Here is a 21,781-nt window from a genome sequence, read left to right on the forward strand (position 1 = left end):
CTAAATTAGACACAAAAAACGTCTCCTGGTCCCAATGCCATTCCTCCAATTATCCTGAAGGTATGTGCACCAGAACTGCCTCCTATCCTATACTGCCTGTATATACTCTCTTACTCCACTGGTATCTATTCCACAGCCTGGAAATTGGCTTATATTCAACCCATTCCCAAGAGGGGCAACAAATCACTTCCAAATCACTTCTAACTACCACCCTATCTCACTCACCTCAATCTATCTAAAGTAATGGAGAAAACCATAACTTCCCAATTTCTACACTATCTCGAAGGCACCCAACTAATAAACGACAACCAGTATGGATTCCATTACTGCTGATCAACAGGAGATCTACTCAAATACATCACCCATTTCTAGACAAATGCCATGGAGAAGTTTGATGAATCTCAATTACACCTGATATCCTGGTCAAAACTTTTGACCAAGTCTGGCACAAAGGCTTTCTAAGCAAATCTCCATCATTTGGACTGACTCAGGAGTTCTGCGATTGGATTGCCAGCTTTCTGTCTGGATGCACACTATGTGTGATGATAGATGGTTATCCTCTAACCATCCAACTAATGACAGGGTTCCACAAAGTTCTGTTCTCTCACCAACCATCATTCTTCTGTTTATCAATGAACTGTGTACTGTGTTGAAGGTCAACTGAAGTAGGTCATTGATAAACAGAAGAAAGAGGGTTGGTGAGAGAACAGAACTTTGTAGAACCCTGGCATTAGTTGGATGGTGAGAAGATATGGAACCATCTATCATCACACATAGTGTGCATCCAGACAGAAAGCTGGCAATCCAACTGCAGAACTCCTGAGTCAGTCCAAATGATGGAGGTTTGCTTAGTAAGCCTTTGTGCTTACTAGACCTTACTCTACACAAGTCACCTGAACCACCACTGTCCTCATTTCTGATCTCCAAGCCCAGATAACCTTGTCTTCAATGCTACTAAATTTCGATGCTAGTAAAACCCAATTCTGTCTTATTTCTCACAAAAAAAGAACCATTTACTCCCACTATTATTTTTGATAACACTCCCAGACAAGATGAGATTTCTCTTCTTGAATTACCCTGACATCGAGCTTCTCCTGCATAAACACATCCCAACCACTGCATCCTCAGCTTCTAAAAAACTAGGATTTCTCTTTTGTTTAAGACATAACTTCACCTTTGAACAGCTGTTAACCTTATACAAATCACAAATCCACCAAGCTATCGAATACTACTTTCACATTTGGAGTGGGGCTACTAAGAGCTTCCTCAAAATACTTGACTCAATAGAGAGGAGAGCAATTCAATTGAAAAATCACACATCTCTTACTAATTCACTCCCTCCTTCCCACTTTTGCACAGACATTTGATTTCTGCAACTCGCATATTCCATAAATATTTCCATGGCAAATGTTCCTCTGAAATTATTATTATTATTATTATTATTATTATTATTATTATTATTATTACATAACACCTCCAAGGCGTCCAACGACTCATCAAGGGAGGGTACCTACTCTACAACTCTCCATCTCCACCACTCCACCAACCGCAACTACCTTCATCATCTACACTAATGCCATCCTGCTGACCATCACCACTAGTATTTTCACAGACAATCACAAACATCCATCCCCATGGTGGGATTCGAACCCTCAGCCTTTTGGCTAGAGAGCAGATATGCTAACCACTTGGCCTACGATGGCAAATAGCATCAGTAATTCCCTCACTTGGTATACTAAGCTCATTGAAACGTGCATCTGCCGTCCAACATCCCATCACAGTACACCTTGAAACCCACAGAACAAGTTTCTTCTCTTCTCCTTCATCCTTGCTACTGCTAAACTATGGAAGTCTTCTCCTTGATATATGTCCTAAGGAATACAATATGCAGGCATTGGAAATTTTTTTCACTTGGATAGACTATAATAAATTTAGTTTAATCCTTTATTCAAGTGTAAGTAAAAAAAGTTTGCACCTGAAATATCTTCAGGACTGAGGGAACTAGTGGTAAAGGTGGACCAAGCACTCATCACTCCTTGTCTTAGAATCTCCCATAATGCAAAGCACATCTCCTTGGGGACATGTATAATGCTATACATTAAGGAAAAGGCCACTACCCAGACTGGTTTCGACCTTCATTGAAGTCTCGTCAGTGGGAGGCAGAAAACACAGGCAGAAAATGAGGCAAACAAGTTTCTGCATTCCCAAACCGCTACGGATATACAATGCTAATGTACTAAAGGTTAATCAACCAACTTCTCATGTATAGGTCCAACATTAAAAAAAAAAAAAAGGTGAAGAGTTGTTTCTTTGCATGGAGGGTGGTTGAACTGTGAAATGCAATGCCTGATAAGAGTGGTAATAGTACAGTGTACATTTGAACTGAATAGTAATAAAAGTTGCCTGTTGCATAAATAATAAGCACTCATGAAATTAGAAGACTCTTTGCTGAAAGTCATGCCATTTAGACTCATTCCCAGAAAAACCACACCCTTTAATGCCTTCTATTCGCTTACTGCTCTCGAATTATATTTAATTAATTAAAAAGCTGTTTTTCACTTCCATGCCCACTATAACTTTCAATGATCATCTCTCGTTTTCCATCCTCCATATGTATACTATGAATAATCCCTTCGGTATCAATTTAATAATTTCTCTCGTCTGAAAATTATTTTTCTCCATCAGCTAAGATAGCATACTTGATATTGTCTCAGTTAGTTACTCATCTTTATTTCCTTATGACCGAGCCAATCAAGTATCTAAATCTCTGTAGACACAGCAAATAGTCATCTGATTGCTTTGCTTTCAGTTTCTATTGTAGCAATATGCGACTATTAGAAATAGATGGTACAAATTCTCCAAATACAGCTTACAACAGTCCACTTCTGCTTGCCATGCAGAGTTTAAAGGTTTACCAGAGTGTATAACCTTGTCACTGAGATAAACGATGTTACCACTATTATTTACACTAAGTATTTTAAAGTAACTAGAACAAAATTTGTTCCAAAAATACCCGTATACAAAAATAAAATATATAAAAATGCTATATATTGACCACAAAATACAAAGCTACAGTTGGTCCAATTCTATACCCATGGTTACAAATAGATGAAGGTATATCATATCAGTCCATTCATCCAACAGAATGGCAATCCATTCCTGGAGGATGTTGGCCGAATTGGTCTTCTTTTCAATTGATGTTTTGTGCTGGATGGTCTAACTTCTGCAATCCATTTTCTTTAAACCATATTCGAGGGTTGTCTGAAAAGTTCTCGGCCTCAACCACACATGGCAACACTATCGGTAAGATTTTTTTTAAGTTGGTACATCTGTCATAAGCATCCATGTGAAATGGCAACTCATTCCATCAAGTAGTTTGTTTTATACAGCTGTCTGAAGCAAAAGTGTTGTCTATATCCCTTGAAATGAATAAAACTGAGTATCGTGCGGTTATAAAATTCTTTTGTAACCGCACGTAAAAGAAGGTTTAACGCCAAAAGAAATTTGTTCAAAGTTCATAAAAGTTTATGGACACTCTTCTCCTTCGTTTTTGACAATTAAGAAATGGGCTGCCGAGATTAAACTTGGCCATGCCATCCTTGAAGGTAATCCACGTGAAGGACATCCAAAAAGTGTAACACCAGAAATCATTGATAAAGTGCACGATATGACCGGCGAGTCAAAGTGTGTGAAACTGCTGAGACTATAGACATTTCAAAAGAACGTGTAAGATATATTTTGCATGAAGAATTACAGATGAAAAAGCTTTGTGCAAGATGGGTGCCATGCTTGCTCAAAGCAGATCAAAAACGCATTCCCATGAAAATCTCTGAACAGTGCTTGGAGCGTTTTAACAAGAATAAAACTGATTTTGTACGTCGATTTATTACTATGGATGAGACTTGGATTTACCATTACACACCAGAAGCCAAACAGCAGTCAAAACAGTGGACAGAAGCCGGTTGTTCAGCGCCAAAGAAAACAAAGTCGGTTCCATCAGCAGGAAAGGTCATGGCATTAGTGTTTTGTGATTCTAAAGGCATTTTGTTTATTAATTATCTTGAAAAGGGTAAAACAATAACTGGGGAATATTATTCCGATCTTTAACAAGACTAGACGAAAAAATTCGTGAGAAAAGACCTGGTTTACAGAAGAAAAAAATCATCTTTCATAGGGACAATGCCGCTGCCAACAAAAGTGTTTTGGCAAATGGAAAATTAAGGGATCTGCACTATGAATTGTTGGAACATCCACTCTGTTCCCCAGATTTTGCTCCCTCTGACTTCTATCTATTCCCAAAACTAATACTCTTCCTTGCTGGTCAGCGTTTTTCTTCGAATCAAAGAGGTGATTGCAGCTGTAGAGGGGTATTTTGCAGATCTTAGTGAGAACCACTACAGGGACGGGATAATGGCGCCGGAGCATCGCTGAAATAAATGTACTAGTCTTAAGGGAGATTATGTTGAAAAATAAAAAGAATTTTGAAATTATAAATTCGTTTTTTCATTGTTAGGCCGAGAAGCTTTCAGAACGGGGGGGGGGGGGTGAGTAAAATTCTTACAGTGTGCACCATCCATTATCACATCGATATTCAACTATCCTGTATCCATTGAAATGCAAAAATGCAGGTAAACAAGAATTGTCTAAAACGTTCGATGTTGCTTTTACAGGGCACGATGGCAATAGATACATTCTGGTGGATAACGGTCTTCTGGAAGTCGCCACACTCAAACAAGCTCATTTGATAAGGACGTGCAACTTAATTCGTCAAACTTTTTATTCGCTTTTCCAGCAGCATATTGTCTACTAACAGCTAGCTCTGCGTGGCATAAGCCGAACTCATTCTTTGCAACGGTTTGACTCGCAAATTCACTTCCATGTAAAGTGAATCTGTCAATTCATTTAATAATTTTCGCAACAAACCTCTACAAATGTGAACGTCTAGAACTTCTGATTGAGAGAATGCACTGAAACATGACAAAAAAAAAAAAAAAAGCTTCAACATTCTCCTATTCTTTCTATCAATTTGGAGTTTGCCTGTTTCATTTCATTAATTGTGCTTCAATAGCGCAAACTGAGTTATTATTAATTTAGCAGCCTATGATACCAAACACGTTAATAGTCGATTAACTCTAAACCATTCAAGATTTATTAATGACTGTAAACAGCTATTAGGCGTTTATCTCGCTGGAACAAATTATTCTAAAATTTTTGAAATTCAATATTTTGAATTCGAAAAAATTCGAATAATTTTTGAAACAGCATATGCATTATACAGTGTGATTATTTTTGAAGTTATAGTTACTAAAACAAGCGCAACAGTCAATTTTATTTATTATATTGACAATATTAATATACTGAATGCGAACAGTCTTACCGTTGTTTTTACTGCTACAACCAGAGGTAGCAATGCTAAAGGGACGACTATCATATATATATACCTCCAGTAACGTTTAAAAAAGCGGAATCCACGTTCAAATCTTTCCATTGTAGACCGTATTTCCTTATTCATTCATCTGTCAAAAATTTCTTACTTATATGCCTAAGGCTAATCAACTTGTATGTCTTGGCTTGCAAACAATACTTCTCGAATTTGCTCTCGTATTCGCGGTAAACATTTCTGCAAGAAATATATTTCGTTATTTAATTTCCTTTATTTGCCATATATAATTGTTCTTAAAAATGCATTTCATGTTTAAGTAAATAATATGTTTGGATCATACATAATTAAATTGAACTTAAAAAAATGTAACTTCTGTGTCTAACATGAAATTGAAACACAATTACAAACATCTCTGAAATGAAAATAAAACTTTATCATCCTCGGGTAACTAAATATATGAGAGATAAACTATCAAAACAATGATTGCCGGAAAATACTACATCCTCTTGTGGAATTACGGCCGAAGCTTTGAGATAAGTGCATTATGTCTATCAGCGTGTGTTCTGTGGGTTTGTCATTCTTGCGGGATTCAAAAACTGTTTCCTTGAGGGAAAAAAAAAAAAAAAACACAAGATTTCATATAAAATCAGCTGACTCACCTTCAGCTGAAAAGTTGCACTGCAGGCAGCAACTGCTACCATATCAGAGCAAGTAGATCAGCTAGCCCTTTATACCTGAATGAGTTTATATCTACGATGGTATTTAGTTGCAAAAACCATGGTTCGAATTCCATCTAAGATACGAGAATCTTTTCATGAGGACTTTTCAACTGAAAGTGTTAGCTGATCCCCTTACGGAGGACGCAGATTTTTTCTCCTGAAATCTTGAGTTTTTCATCCCACAACACAGACAAATCGGCAGGAAAACACATGCAATTAGCAGATAATCCGTGGGCCTTGTAACTTTCTTTGCTTCGGTCGTAATACCAAACAATAAAGGCATACCTGAATAATATTATTTCTGAAATTTTTTTTAATGTAGCTGCTTCAAATACAAATCAATACCACAGAGTAACCCTTATTTTCTGAAGGAGCATCCTCGTGTTGTGAACGCACTGGTATTTTCCTGTGATTTTAATGAGTAAAAATATTATGACATTAGTAATGCATATTCTGAGACATACCATGGGGCAGACCTTAAGTACTTGCTATTCTTATCTTCCTAAGTTGAAACTTTTATTGGAACCGAAACCGAGATAATCCATCGTTGATAAGTTGTTTAGAATCATAAAATTGAACAACCATAAAATAATAAATTACAAGGGAATTAAAATCAAAGCGTAAAATTAAAAATTAAAAGTGAAGATTAAAAATACATGACAAGATTAAACCAGAAAAATAATGTGGTGACAGAATGAAACCCCCATGAAAGAATGGATGAAAGAATAAAAACAAAACGATGTTAGTGCTTTGTCTTTTTATGCCTTTGCGATATCTGTATGCATGTTTTTATTCTTTCTTTCTTTCTTTCTTTCTTGGAATTTTCATTGTGTCACCGCATCACTTATTCCTTTCTGGTTTAATTCTTGCCATGCATTTTTAATCTTCGCTTTTAATTTTTAATTTTATAGTTTGATTTTAATTCCCTTGTAATTTATTCGTTTATGGTTGTTCGGTTTTATGAATCTAAACAACTTATCAACGATGTATTATCTGGGTTTATGTTCCAAGAAAATTTTCAAGTTACGAAGATAACAATACTAAGTACTACAAGTCTACCCTAAGGTTGTGTCAGAATATGCATTATTTATGTCATATTTTTATTTCATTAAAATCACAGGAAAAAACTTGATTTTAATGAATAAAGGGGTGCTCGTTAAGAAAATAAGCATTGCTATGTACCTGAGTGATATTGATGGTGCTCATAAATAAAGTAAATAAAGTAAAATAAACGCAGCCAAGTAGTAGTGAATATCCGCTCCGCTGTTTTTTTTTTACTGTATGAATCTGTAGTTTTTTATGGGAATTCCAAGCACGAAAAGTTGGAAACCTATAGTACATCAGTACCATTGTGGACTGAGGATTAGATAAACCAGAAACGCTGCTTTAAAAACCAACATGAAACTTTTCGTGCCACTTCAGCCCTTCAGTAAGCATAGCCTAAGGGTTGGAGAGTGGAGACGCCGCTATCTTCTCAGCCAACACATAATTATTTAAAATAAAAAAAAAAAGCTGGTAGTGTAGCCCTCCATAACATATCCATTTACTAAAACTACTGACTACTAATCTGTTATGCAGAAACTATTACCAAAAGTCTCAGTAGAAACATAATGGCATTCAAATAATTAAAGCCGAAGACATATCGAGGAACAGCAGAAAGGCTATTTAATATCCGCCTTTCCTTCCTTCTTGTTTTACGCTTACGAGTAGACCCCACACCCCACCGTGAAAGCGTTCGAAACAGAGCCGACGGAATAGGCCAGTTAAGCCTTATTAACATACTCTCCTGTCTGATGATTGCGTATGTTCTTCTGGTCGCTTTGCCCGATTTAAGGGATGAAAAACCCGCGTTTCTAGGAGAAAAAAAACTTTGCCACCGCCGTGTGATATCGGCAAACTCACCCTCAGATGAAAAGACATGAAGGTTTTCGCGTTCTAGAAGATATTCGAACCCAGGTCTTTCTAACCAAAGGGCATTTGACGTACGGAGACTCACCTGTTTAATATAGGATGTGTGATCTCTCAGTTAGGATTCATTGACGCTTAGGAGTGAAAATGATTAAAGTGCTACACATTATAGTAACTATTAACTTGATCTTCCCTAAGAATTCACAACAAAGGGCTTACGAACTCATATAGTATTATGACAAAACACGTGGCCTTCACAAAACATTAAAAAAAAAAAAAAGCTTGGATACAAGCAAGTCTCCTAGTCAAATATTTCCCCAATTATGATCCAAATTTTCTCTCAGGTGATACTTATTCTATTGTTGGATAAGGGTGTCTATTCTACAGCATGGAAACAAATCTTTATTCAGTCCATTCCACAGAGTCATATTTATTAAGCTATCATATTACGCCCTGTCTTCTTCCTATTGAATTCGGATACCATTACGATTTCATCTTTCATTATTTATCGTGATGGTAAGTCCTCTCATTACATTTCCTCACCAATATACTAGAATAACCCATGGCTCTGTATTTTCGTTCATTCACTTCCTTCTATACTTTAATGACTTCTCATTAGCTTCATATTTATATGATGGGATATACTCCATTTCTCTTCGTCATCTAACAAACTTTGTAGTGCTGAAATGTTACAAAAGTTTACGATCTTTCATAACCAATGTCTTGAACACTGATCTTCTTTACTATTCTACTGTGTGTGTATTTGGGGGTAGGGGACTTAGAACTATGTGAACTTCAACCACCAAAACATTCCTCGTTTCTTGTAAAAAAAGATCTCACTTCACTCCCCCTAACTTATGATACTACTCAGTTCTCCAGTCAAAACCAGATTTCTCCTCTACCCTTTCCTTGCACAGAAACATCACACCGAGGAACTCCTCAGTGTTCAAAAAATATAGCATCCTCTTCTATTCACGATACTACTTATCACCTGAACAATCTTGAATTATATAAATTTCAAATTTTGCCAACCTTGAACATTGTTTTCACATTTGGAATGGCGCACCAGAAATAGCCAAAAAATGCATGTCCCAAGAAAAGAGCACTCAACTTAATAGATGATCCATCTCTCATTTCCCATTCCAATCACTTTCTCACAGATATGGACATAAGATATTTTCAAGCGTACTGCTTCACCGAACTGGTCCCTATCGTTCAAATCCATGCATATGCTGATAACCATCCATACACTGTACTGATTCAAACCGATCGAATATCTCATCCCACTCTTTCGTTTCTCTCAGTGCTCTGTTCCTTGGACAGCTCTCTCAATGCATTCCAAAAGGACTACATACATCCTTCACTTGTTCAAGAAACGTATCAACAGATTCTTTTTTCCCTTCCTTAACCAGGCACTAATGTAATATAAGTTTAGGACTTCTCGTGTGTGTGGTTATTAAAAATAAATAATAAGAAAAATATAAGGGAAAATAAACACTTTTACATAATTGCGGACAATTTCCGTAGGTAAAAAAAAAAAATATATATATATATATATATATATATATATATATATATATATGGATAAACTGTCATGTTTGTTTGTTTGTGTGCGACAATATTAAAAATCCACTAGCAGATTTTCATGAAACTGGTTACTGGATAATTATTAAAATCTATGGGCGGAAAATACAACTTTCAAATACACATAAATTAAGATGGGCATGCAAGCAAGCATGCCCATCTTAATCTCACAAATTTTGATTACATTTAGTAAGAATGGAGCAGTTGCTATGTATCATTAACCATATACTTGGTTGGCCAATCTGTCAGTACATCTATTGGTAATTGTCACGGATATAAAGACGAATGTCCGTGAAAAGTAACACTAAAAAAAAAAAAAAAAAGTTACAAAAAATTATATTAAGAAGCAGATTATCTTTAGATCAATAAAGAATGTAAATGGAGGTACTGGCTACTGTAGTGAGCTTGTCTTCAAGAAACTTACTGAATAAGTTTCTTTTTTCTTTTCTTTTCACCACCAACATCAATATCTTTCCTTATGAAAAAAAAAAAAGAAAGAAAGAAAGCCGAAGATATCAATTTCAGGTGAACAATAAAGGCAATGAATGATACATACCAACAATTTTCGTTACATTAATAAAATGAATGGTGCACTTACCGTACAGGTCGATTACCACAGCCTTTTAGTACTTTATTATTATTATTATTATTATTTTACTTTTCAATGTTTTATAAGTATGAAATTGGAAACGAAATGAAATATTTATTTTTTTCTCGTCATATGGGAAAAGGCAATCAATTTTTTTTTTTTCTCTCATATTAATTTCCTCTTTCAAGAGTATTCTGCTTCAAGTGGAATCTTTTTGTCCTTCTAATGAGAAAAAAAAAAGTCACCTTTCTTTTCTCTGAAAGGTGACTAGATCATAAACGAAATTCGGTTCGAATTTCGTTTGTGATATTGGGAACGCTTTGTAAAAACTATTTTTTTTTTCACCCGCAGGTGAAGTAGCCCGTCTTTAACGGAGAGGACAGAGTTTTCTTCACAAAATCTTAGTTTTTCATCTTGTAAAACAGGAAAAACTCACCAGAAGAACACGCAGCAGAAATATTACACTGGGCTCGTAGTCTCTGTCTTTGTGATTTTAACCAACTCTCCCCTGATAAATATCGAAACCAGAATAATTACATTGGTAAAGAAAACAGTTCATCACTTCGAACCTATTAAACGTGGTGAGATTCACGCACGCACGCACGCACACACACACACACACACACACACACACACACACACACACACACACACACACACACACACACACACACACACACACACACACACACCAATAAATCAGCAACGTGATCTTATTCTTATTCAAAGAGCGTGTTTGTCATTTAGATTATTTGCTAATTTTTATTTAAATATTTTAAAGGCATGGACAACAACAACAACAACAATAATAATAATAATAATAATAATAATAATAATAAGAGATAAGAAAAGAGTCATTGCAGCAGAAATGCAATGATTAGCAAGTTATATAGACTAGGTAAAAAGAGAAACGAAGACATACTCGAAAGAACTAAACCAACACCGATAGAAAAGCAATAGAAAAATACAGGACCAAATGATAAGAGCATCTAGAACACATAACATACGATAAAATACCCAGAATGGGATGAATAACAATCCGAAAAATAGAAGAAACAAAGGCATACCGATCAGAGGCGTAGTTAGGGAGGAGCGGAGGGGGGGGGGGGGGGGTCAGCCCAGTGCGGCACTTTGAACTTTTTTGAACTTTTGCAGTTAATTCTAACATACAGTCTCGAGAACTCATTTCCAAATATTGTAATACTACTGCGAATTTTCCTCATATTTGCTGTAAGTGTTGCTACATGTGAGAGGAGTTTTTCTAAATAAAATAGATTAGGAATCGCCTACATTATTATGAATTAGACTTCGCCAATGCCATCAACGATTTTGCTAACAGAAAAGCAAGAAAAGTAACATTTTAGAATGTCGAAATTAAAGATTTACTTAAAAAATAAACATAGTGTTTTAATTTATTTCCCTATACGTCGTTTTGCCTTTTTTGTAGTATTTTTCGTGTAATAATAATAATAATCGTATGATGATACATTTTTTGGTATATTGATAGGGTCGGAAAACTCGGGGACCGCCCCGAGCAGCAAAAGATCTAGCTACACCACTGATACCTATCAAACGCTGGGATGAGACCGAAACAAGCCACCACCTGGCATAAATTCGTTAAAGGAAGAGGATATTTTTAGATGATTGAATTATTTGTTATTAACCGCATTAATCAAGTTCAAAGATGCCAATTTACTTGTCCGTGAGTCTAACACGATGTGGGAAATGGGGATGGTTTAAATCTTCTTCAGTCGTGACGCTATTTTTAATAACATGAAAAGTCCTTTTAATAGCGTAACTTTTTGTTAAGATAGCCACTGTATCGCAACACATCTTGCAGTCTATCTAATATTATGTAACGATAACAGTTAAAAAAAAAAAAACTGACCGCAGTTTTGATTTTTGTTTAGGTGTTCTACTGGAATAATATTAAAAAAATTTTCTTATTTCCTCAACAATTTCATGTCTCTGAAAATAAGTCAACTGAACCACGTGACTGACATCGGGCATTAAATAAACTCCATTCATCTCCGTCTAAGAGTTAATGACTTCTTCTGCTGTAATGGCAAGTATTTTTATGTCTGTAGATAATGTTCGTGGGGACAGTTTGCAGAATGAAAAAACCGAGTTTCCCCGGAGGAAAGGAAATCAATTATCTTCACAATTTATTTTTTTATATAATCTGGAAATCCTGTGGACACCAAACCTTGAACTTTTTCAAGCCACTCCAAGCATCCAATAAGCAGAGCAGTAGTCTCACCGGGAGATGAAATTAATCTCTCACCTAAACTAAACACGTAAATTATGTGTTTCTGTTTTATTTATTAATTTAATTTAATTTTAAATGTAATTAATTTATTAATTTAAGATCTTCTCCCAAAGTCAAGATTTCAGACATTCGCACCGGTATATCGAGAGGTTTGTATTCTATTATTATGTTTATTTTATTTTATTTTTAGTTATATTTTTCTTTTTAATTAGTTGTATCTGATCGGGATCTTATCTCTCTGATCGGGATGATATCCCTGTGTTTACTACGATTACCGGTAAGTTTACACTTCACCTCTGACCTAGTCAAACCTAGCGATTTTCGTTGGTATAATTCAGTTCACATTTAAATTTAGATAAAGAGAAAGCTTATTCAGGTTGGTAAAATATTCAACAGATAAAAAACTAAATAATTGTATACTAGATGATAAATCGCAAGGCTAAAAAAAATGCATTTCGAAACTCGTCTAAGCAAAATGTGTCATGATCTCAAATTTTTACATTCTAAACAAGAAATTTGTATTCCATTAAATCTAGCTAATTTCCCAGCCTTTTCAATTTCATTTTGCCGACATTCTGTATGGCATCACTTTTCCTGTCAACAAGTCATAGAATATCACTTTTAATTCGATATTCATTAACATTAACCAGTTCAGCAAATCTGGGACAGTGTGAATTACTTCTTTTATTCAGGCAATAAATATACTGAAAATTCATAGTGAAAATACTTACTAGAGTCATATAATCTTTAATAGTATTTATTCTTTTAGGTTGATACCGCAGTTACTATTCAAACAATTAAAAATGACGTAAGCGTCATTACTAGAGAAACAGAGACATGTAGCGAATCTTTTTTTAAAAAAAAAAAAAAAAAAAAAAAAACACTGCAAAAATTATTATGCAATAAAAAAAAATTCCGAACAGTCACTTAAAGGGGAATTTATAACTTAATATTTTCAATGGAAATCTTTTAACATTCGAAGACACAACTTAGAATGAGTCTTTTGGCTGTGCATGATGATGATGATGAAAATAATAAAATCCCTATAAAGTAAAAATTAGTGTTAGAACATGGCAGCATTATAATGGATGCCAATACAAAATGGGGTTTCTACATCAGCTAACGCATTTTTGTTCCCTCAAAGGGGAGTAGGCGAAACCGTTTTAGCCCTATCTAACTTTTGGAGACTGAGTGGTCAGTTCAATCTCCACTGGTAGCCAATCAGAGATAGCTGGCCCAAGGCTCTTAAATTAATAATAATGTTTATAGTAATAACATTAATATATATGTATGTAAATGTATAAATTTTAAATCTATAATTTTCATTTCCATTCCTGACACCTCCAAGGAGTCCGAAGACTCATCATGGGAGGACACCTACAACTGTCTCAACTGATACAACTGTCTCAACCACTACACCGAACCTCTACTACGAATCATCTCCATCAACGCCATCTACCGCCCACCTACCACTACAACTAGAATTCTATGTCTGTATATTGCGTGTGTTCTGAATGGCCGATTTGTCTGTATGCGGGATGAAAAACCCGAGTTTTCGGGAGAAAACACGCTGCTACCTCCGTAGGAGATCGGCTAACTCACCTTCGATTGAAAATCGACCAGATAAAGATTCCTCCCGTCACGACGAGAATCGAACATAGGCCTATTCCAATCGAAGGACGCAATGTACCGTCGTTCTTCCAATTGCGCTACGGAGGCGCTTATATTTATATTATTTCTTATTTATATTAGTTCTCTTAGTTTCTAAAATTTTTCTCATCGGAATCCCAAAGTTCATAAATACATTCCTTGCAATAAAAATGGAACTATTACGTAAGTATTATATAATAATATTATATTATAACATTCAGTATATATGTAGTCTCTCAGGAGGAGAGTTACCAGTGGAGTCACACAGGGTTTGTTCTAGGGCCACTGTTGTTCAATTTATTTGTTAATGAGAGTGTTAGTGGTCTGCAAGCTGATATTCAGCTGATGCTAAGCTAGGAAAAGTTATTAGGAATGATGAAGATGCTGGTGCTTCAGAGCTATCTGAATAAAGTGGCTATGTGGGCAGACAAGTAGGGATGTCAAATTTAACACCAGTAAATGTATGGTTTTGCACTTTGGATCTCAAAAAAGTAGAGCTGCGGATCATATTGAAGGTGTTGTATTACAGGAAGTGGAGGAAGCGTGTGATCTTGGAATATTGGTGGATAAAGAATTGAAGTTCAAGGGACATATTGCAAAAATAATAAAAACACACAAAGAAATTCCAGTATACTAAAAAGAACACTGACAAGTAGAGATAAGAATGTGGTCATTCTGCTGTACAAGCCTTTGATTAGGCCACATCTGGACTACTGCGCATCGATTTGGTCACCTGCGTTCCTAGGCGAGAAGCAAGTTGTGGAAAAATGTTCAGAGGCAAATAACAAAAGTAATATCAAAGTTGTGGAATACTGACTATGAAGACAGGCTGAGAGAATGTGGATTATAGACTCTAGTCAATAGGCGGAAGAGGGGCGATATGATTGAGATATATAAATTACTAAGGGATGCTTATTTAATAGATACCGAGGATATTTTTCAAAGAGTTGAAGGAGGGAAGGAGATAGAGACAAGTGGTCATTCTTGGAACTTTATAAAGGTGTTGTACATAAGAGAGTGCAGCATGACTTTTTTTGCATGAAGAGTGGTTGGTGAGTGGAATTCACTGCCAAATGAGATGGTGAGTGCAGAAGCATTGAACCAATTTAAGATGCGGTATGATAAACATTATCACTGTTAGAATGCATCTTACTATAGCTTCCCTTGATGAGTCTTGACTCCAGGAGGTGTTTGTATAATAATATTATATTACAGTATATTATATTATAATATGCAGTGGTAGATACATCTTGTGGTCTCTGACCTAACACCATGTAATACTGTCTGAGATAGTGCGAGTTTTATGATCAATTTTCCTGAGCTGTGTCATTAGAAATTTGAATTTTCAGTGCAAGAGATCGACTAACTCTAGAAACGGTCGAAGGAAAAGATGTTTAGAAAAGTTCCTCCAGTCGGTTACTAGACTTGAACTTAAGTCTATCTTTGACTGTCTAGCGCAGAAGTTACAAGCACACACAGAAGTTACACACAGAAGTTACACTCTTGTCATTTTTTTTATTTTTTAATTTTAGTGGTCATAATTTTAAGCCTTAATCTTTCAAAATCTATAGATTTGATTGCTGATCTTTTTTTTATTTATTTACAGCTTTCGTTCATGTTACATTTTCTGCTGTTGAATACATATTTATAATAAAGCTCCATTCTCAACACCTTTTTCGATTAAGTTTGGATCTGAATATCTTGTCATACCGACCTCCTAAAAATAAGCAACAAAGTAATTAGTCTTTTAATATAAGTTTAAAAATTTTATATTACTCAGATCTAACTTATCCTTCGGTCGGAAAGCATGGTATCTTCATCACCAAATAAGCCTTGCTATTCATTAGTTTAATTTATCAGTTTGACTCCTTCTCAGGGTTCTTTTTCTATTTTTTAATACTTTAGTATTAAAAAAATAGCGAAATAAAATACTTTAGTGATGTTAGTTGCAGTTAATCTCAGTTGCGCGAAATTATTAATCAGTAATATTGAAGTCAAAGAGAGTCTTACATAAAAATAAGCGAGATGGTTTAGCTCTCTCCGCTACAAATCTAAGGCTACTCTTGGACGCAACTTTTATTGACACCTCGGTGAAACTCATTTAACTATTTTCACCTTACGATTTGGTCACTCATAACGGGCTATTGAAAAATGTTCACCCTTTTGTTATCGATATTAATGAGCCAATGGGACTTTGACCTTTAATCAAAACTTTTTATTAACAGCAGTTAATAAAAAAAAAAGCCAAGTTATAAAAATCGTATTTGTTCAATGGCATAAAAGAATATTGAATGAGATATACTTGTACTTGTAGATATTACCATAGAATTACATAATTTCTTAAAGAAACATCATCCAGTTACTCTTCTGGACAATAAGCGTGAACCCAACCGTCTATTTGGATAATTTTTTACACAAAGCGAAGACTGCACAGTGGGTTTGTAATCATCCCAGTTTTCACCTATTACAAACTATGAAGTAACATTGCATATTTTACTAGAAATAACGACCTAACCCAGCAACAAAAACAGCCAGAAGTAAAATTTTATGAGACTCGGCAGAAACAACGAATCATGGCCCAATGGATTTAGGGATCAATTTATCACTGACTACTTATTCTTCACATCCATGAATAAGACAGTTGCAGATTAGGGTTGTCATTACTATAATTGAAGCGTAAAACCCGAATAGTAGTCATGCTGAGTACAGACGTGGTAGGAAGTGGTATACTAAGAACTCTGTACAGGTGAGTAGAAGTTTCTTCAAAGCACGTGGCAATAGCACCTGCAGAATGATATGGGACATTACTGTGATAGAAGGGAGATAGGTTTGTTCCGTCAAACTGTCACAATGTAGTAAGTATAGCATTATCCAGCAACATATCTAACGGGTGTTCATTCTTACGGAAGCTAGAGCCCAGAGTACAAAGCTGTACCAGGAGATATAGCTTTAGACCATTATACCTCTGTCACTATACTTCAGTTAGGCTGATGACTTTGGCAGAAAGTATTCCCTAGGCATCCACCATACTTCTCCAATTGTAAAAGAGTGTAGCATGATTTGTCTCTACACAAAACGGAGTTAGTTACCACTTCGTGATCACTGACGGTGTTCTTTACAGCAGAGTAGTCTACACTGCTAGATGGTAATTGTTTGGTAATCACTACCTTATCATAAATACCATCTTTATCTCCTACTGAATATGATAAAAGATCGATTTCGTCTTGACTTATTTATTGTCTGGTTGATCGTTTCTGTATTGAACGGAGAGAATTTTCCAGCACTCTCCACAGAATCATTTAAAATGCAGACTGTTATTTTCATTCAGAAAATAACAGTCTGCATTTGGTGTGTTAACATTCTGAAACTTAGTCTGCATTTTTGGCTGATGTGCACATTCCCATTTCCATTGATCCATCACTTTTCCTGCAGCTTACTTGGACCAGCGAAATAGTCTGCTGATGATACAATGGTGGTAATCTTTTGTCTCATAGGCTGAAGTTTCCACTGGTGAGGAAACTCATCTGCGGTTTTCATCATATAAAACACTACGTATTTATAAATTGGCTGTTTAGTCAAAAAAAAAAAAAAAGAAAGGCCTAGTTTTAGGGGGAAGATAGGTGGATTCATATGGACATTTTCTTAAATATCAATTTTTGATTATGTATTCTCAAATTTTTGTACACCAGCAGCCTATGCAAAGCATCGTTTTTTCCATAACTCAAGATATGAATTAAAAATTAATAATAATAATAAAATTAATCCAGTTGAAGAAGATGGTAACTGTAGTCATGTCATGTTGGAATCAGCAGAAACGTTTTCAATCACTAGTATTATTATGTCAAAACAAACAATTAGTTGATCACTTTTGGAGTCTTTTATTCAGAAGTGTCAAAGAAACCCCAACCCCTAAAGATCTGGCTTTTTTAGTGTAGTGCCGAGTTCCAAAATAACGTTAATCCCAGTAACCTCAAAATCGGAAAGATAATCATCACAATGTTTGTTAAATTCCGCTAATGCCGTTTATTCCCTGAAGAAACAAGTGAGGCCGTTGTAGCCACTGTCGGTGCCAGGTTATTTTGCGCCCGAGGCAAAGTTTACAAGTGAGCCCCTTATTTCATAATGTAAAATGTTTCTAACTGACATTAAACAAAATAAAACTGTCTTTCAGGTTAAATTAATAGGGCTTTTTTTATTTTCTTTTTTAATTAATTTGAAAATTCTCTGTTATAATTCATTTACAAAAAAAAGAGTTATAAAATACCGAAATTGAATATTTTAAAATGTTAACGTTTTAGAATATTTACCTTAACCGAATTTTAAATAGCGGTAAGTTCAAATCATTTAGATAAGGAACAAAAAAGAACCAAGAGTTAAATAGTAAAATAGTGTGATGTGTGAGGGATAGGGAAATAGAATCGATACCTAAATCATATATCACTATTTAATTTTGATATTTTAGTAAAGTATGAATAAAGCATAGCTTGAAGTTTTGTGCCCCTTCATAGCTTGCGCCCTAGGCGGTTTCCTAGTTTTCTTAAATGGTAGCGTCGGCCCTGATGCCGACGAATGAAGGATGCCCTTCTTCTTGTGGTCTTCACTCAGCACCCTGGAGCTATATTTCGGGCTCATACTCAAAACACCACGTTTCCTCACCAGTAACGTTTTTTTCAAGGAAGTTTGAGTCTTTACGAGCAGTTTTAATAAGGTCATTGCAGTATTCAATTCAATACTTTTTTGGCCGTCGGTCAACTTGTGGGGAACAAATCGAGAATTCAATTTTCAAATGCCCCAACTCTCGGTCACAATGGTGTGCACAGTTGATTTTGGAATCTCCAATTCATCTTAAATCAATCTTATGGACGAATCAAGCACTTTTTGGAATGTTAACTTCGCTCAGTCCAGTTTTTGGACGGTCCAGCTTTTCGTCGTCCTCAAGCGTCTCACGACCACTTTGATATCGTTTAAACTACTCGTAAACTTGAGTACGGGATAAGCATTCATCACCGTATGCTTTTTGAAGCATGTGATGCGTTTTGGTAAAACGTTTACCAAGTTTAACACAAAAGTCAGTCGCAGCTCTCTGTTTGAAACTCATTTTCCGACCGTTCGTCAAAACACACTGTCACTCTTGGCACTATAACTCGGCTTCTAATAAAACAAATGTCATAAACAGTTGACACAACACTAATGAATGTTGCTGCTTTTGACCACAAAAAGATATACAACAGGTGGTGCCACTAGTTTCTTCTATTTTCGAAAACTTCGGTTTCTTTTTGGACAGAGGGTGTAATAAGAAATTGGATATCTAATCACACCGAAGTGAATGACTCTACATTTACTAACACTGAACTGACATCGATTTTCCAATGCCCACAGTTCCAGCCTATTCAAATCATTTTACAAGTACTGTATATCAACAGCATTCCTGATTACCCTACCAATCTTTGCATCATCAGCAAATAGCTGTATGTCGCTTGTCAAATCCTTCCCAATATCATTATCGTTATAGAATCGTTAGAATATCGTTATCATTATCGCTAATATTCTATAACCCAAACCCATTTCTCCAATTTGTTCAACACTCTACCATGCTGTATTCTATCAAAAGCTGCAAAATACAAAAGTATCATGGTGCATCCATTCCCCTTGTCTAGTTCAATGGTAACATTGTTATAGAAGGTGAGCAACTTGCTAAAACTTGACCTTCCCTTAGTAAACCCATGTTGTTCATTGCAAAGTAGAGATTCATTGTCAACCCATTTCTGAATGTGAGCCCTGACCAATCTTCCAAAATCTTCACCACCATTTCTGAGATACTAATTGGTTGATAGTTTGATACATCGGTCTTTGCACCACCCTTTTGCAATGGAATTACTATACATTCTTTCAATTCCTGCAGAATCTTCCCTGTTTTGAGACTCATTAAACAGCCTGGTCAAAGGAAGAGCTAGTTCAGCTGAACACTCTTTTAGCACACGTGCTGATATCCTATCCGTCCCTATTGCTGAATTCTTATCCAGTTTGTGGAACAGCTCTAACACCTCATCCTCATACACCTGAGTTTCTTCATCCAGTGAAGATGTAGCAGTGAGCTCAATGCCGCGTACAACAGGTCGATAGCTTTTAACAAAATAGGTACTGATTAGTTGAACAACCTCTTCTGCATCCGTAACCGTGATGCCATCTACATTTAGAATAGTTATTCTTTCATATTCATTCTTTCTTTTACTTGAAGCATATCGATATAATTCGTATGGGTTGTCTTTAGCTTGCAGAGCCGGTTTCTTTCATACTCAGACTTTGCTTTCCGTACAACAGTCGTGATTATTCTATCCTGTTGCTTATAATTTTCATAACGGATATCATCCTGACTTATGCACACACTATTTCTCAGGATTTTAAGATCTGATAGTCAAGCAATGGATATGAGAATATGCGAAGTGGGAAACATTGAAAGAGGAATGATCACATTTCTCTTGGCTTTAGCTATTCGCTCTCCTCATTTTAAGGTTTACTACTTACAGTATATCTAGTATAATATTTACAGTATAATGAGGCCTTGTAACATGTATTTGGAATATACAAATTGTTACTATATGATTATTATATGATGTCCGACATGTAGAGGGCAGTCACGTATGATCACAAAATGAACGTGCTGATGATGACTGTGAATGTGTGAAATTACAAAAATTTGTTAAAATATGTGGTATATGACTTTCATCTCGTATTAATACCTTTTAGAATCATTATTCAGCCTTGAAAATGAAGCTTTTATCAAAAGGTTTAGAAAAAGATGAGAGCGGGTACGTAAGATTTATACACTGAATATATTGAAATTTTCTAAATTGTCAAAGAGTTATAGGAAACAAGAACAACTTTTCCTCGTCTTATTTAGTATTGGAGCGAAGGAGAACCTATATGATCCAACATTCAGCATGCTTTGATTTATAAGCAAAATCATGTTTGCTGTAAATAAATTAACATAAATATTCTCTTAATATAGATTTCAGCGTAGTGAACAACTGAAAGTTTTTTCAAGAAGTTTTGCTCATCTTTTGAACTGGACTAGTTATACAAATCTCATAACCAACAGTATAGCTTTTCTTTCATGCCACAGTGTTAGTGATAGTATGATGGAAAATTTTCACCTGGCATTTGGCGAAGTTGAACGATTGGCAGTTATTTCTTGCTTTGGAGGGAAAAATGTTTGGTTTAGACTGAGATTGTGAATACTTAGAAATTGTTTTTAATAGGAAGCACTAACTTGTTTGTATACAAGTTCTAATACTCTGACTTCGAATCCTCTCTATGATGCAAGGAACCTGAATGGATATGGCACAGTTTCCCTCTCTTGAAGACTGTTTTTTTTTTTTTTTCATCTGGTTTTCATAAAAGATGAAAACCAATTGGAGCATATGTACCATTAACAGACACAATATACTGGCTCTCATAACCTTAATTGCTTTAGTTGTAATTTCTAACTTTTATAATGAAACTGAGTTAATGGTGAAAAGTAAAAAATCCAGGCTAACAGCGATATAGTGTCATATTAAAATTTATGGTATAGAATTTGAATGTGGTAAATATGACTTAGGAAGAATTGAAACAAAGAAATAAAAATATTCCCTTTGTTGTGATTTGTCAGGTGATACTTGAATTCATAATGAACATTT

At 35.4% G+C, this 21,781-nt stretch overlaps 2 protein-coding genes across 2 annotated transcripts in view; one reads left to right on the plus strand and one right to left on the minus strand.

The window, feature by feature from the left end:
• The window catches only part of LOC150095751 (Na(+)/citrate cotransporter-like), a 371,638-nt gene extending 366,089 nt beyond the window's left edge, over positions 1–5,549 (minus strand). The window contains exon 1 of the mRNA XM_090409950.1: positions 5,378–5,549. Within this exon, the coding sequence (XP_090266076.1) occupies positions 5,378–5,512 (135 nt within the window). The 5' untranslated portion in view covers positions 5,513–5,549. The remainder of the gene's footprint in view (positions 1–5,377) is intronic.
• A 15,213-nt stretch (positions 5,550–20,762) lies between these two features.
• Positions 20,763–21,781, plus strand: part of pelo (pelota mRNA surveillance and ribosome rescue factor) — an 84,449-nt gene continuing 83,430 nt past the window's right edge. The window contains exon 1 of the mRNA XM_090409989.1: positions 20,763–20,911. Coding sequence (XP_090266115.1) covers positions 20,871–20,911 — 41 coding nt within the window. The 5' untranslated portion in view covers positions 20,763–20,870. The remainder of the gene's footprint in view (positions 20,912–21,781) is intronic.

Source organism: Typopeltis vanoorti, chromosome 20 (genome assembly GCF_054136105.1).
Source record: "Typopeltis vanoorti isolate ZY-2024b chromosome 20, IOZ_Tvanoo_1.0, whole genome shotgun sequence".
In the NCBI taxonomy this organism is placed as follows: domain Eukaryota; kingdom Metazoa; phylum Arthropoda; class Arachnida; order Uropygi; family Thelyphonidae; genus Typopeltis; species Typopeltis vanoorti.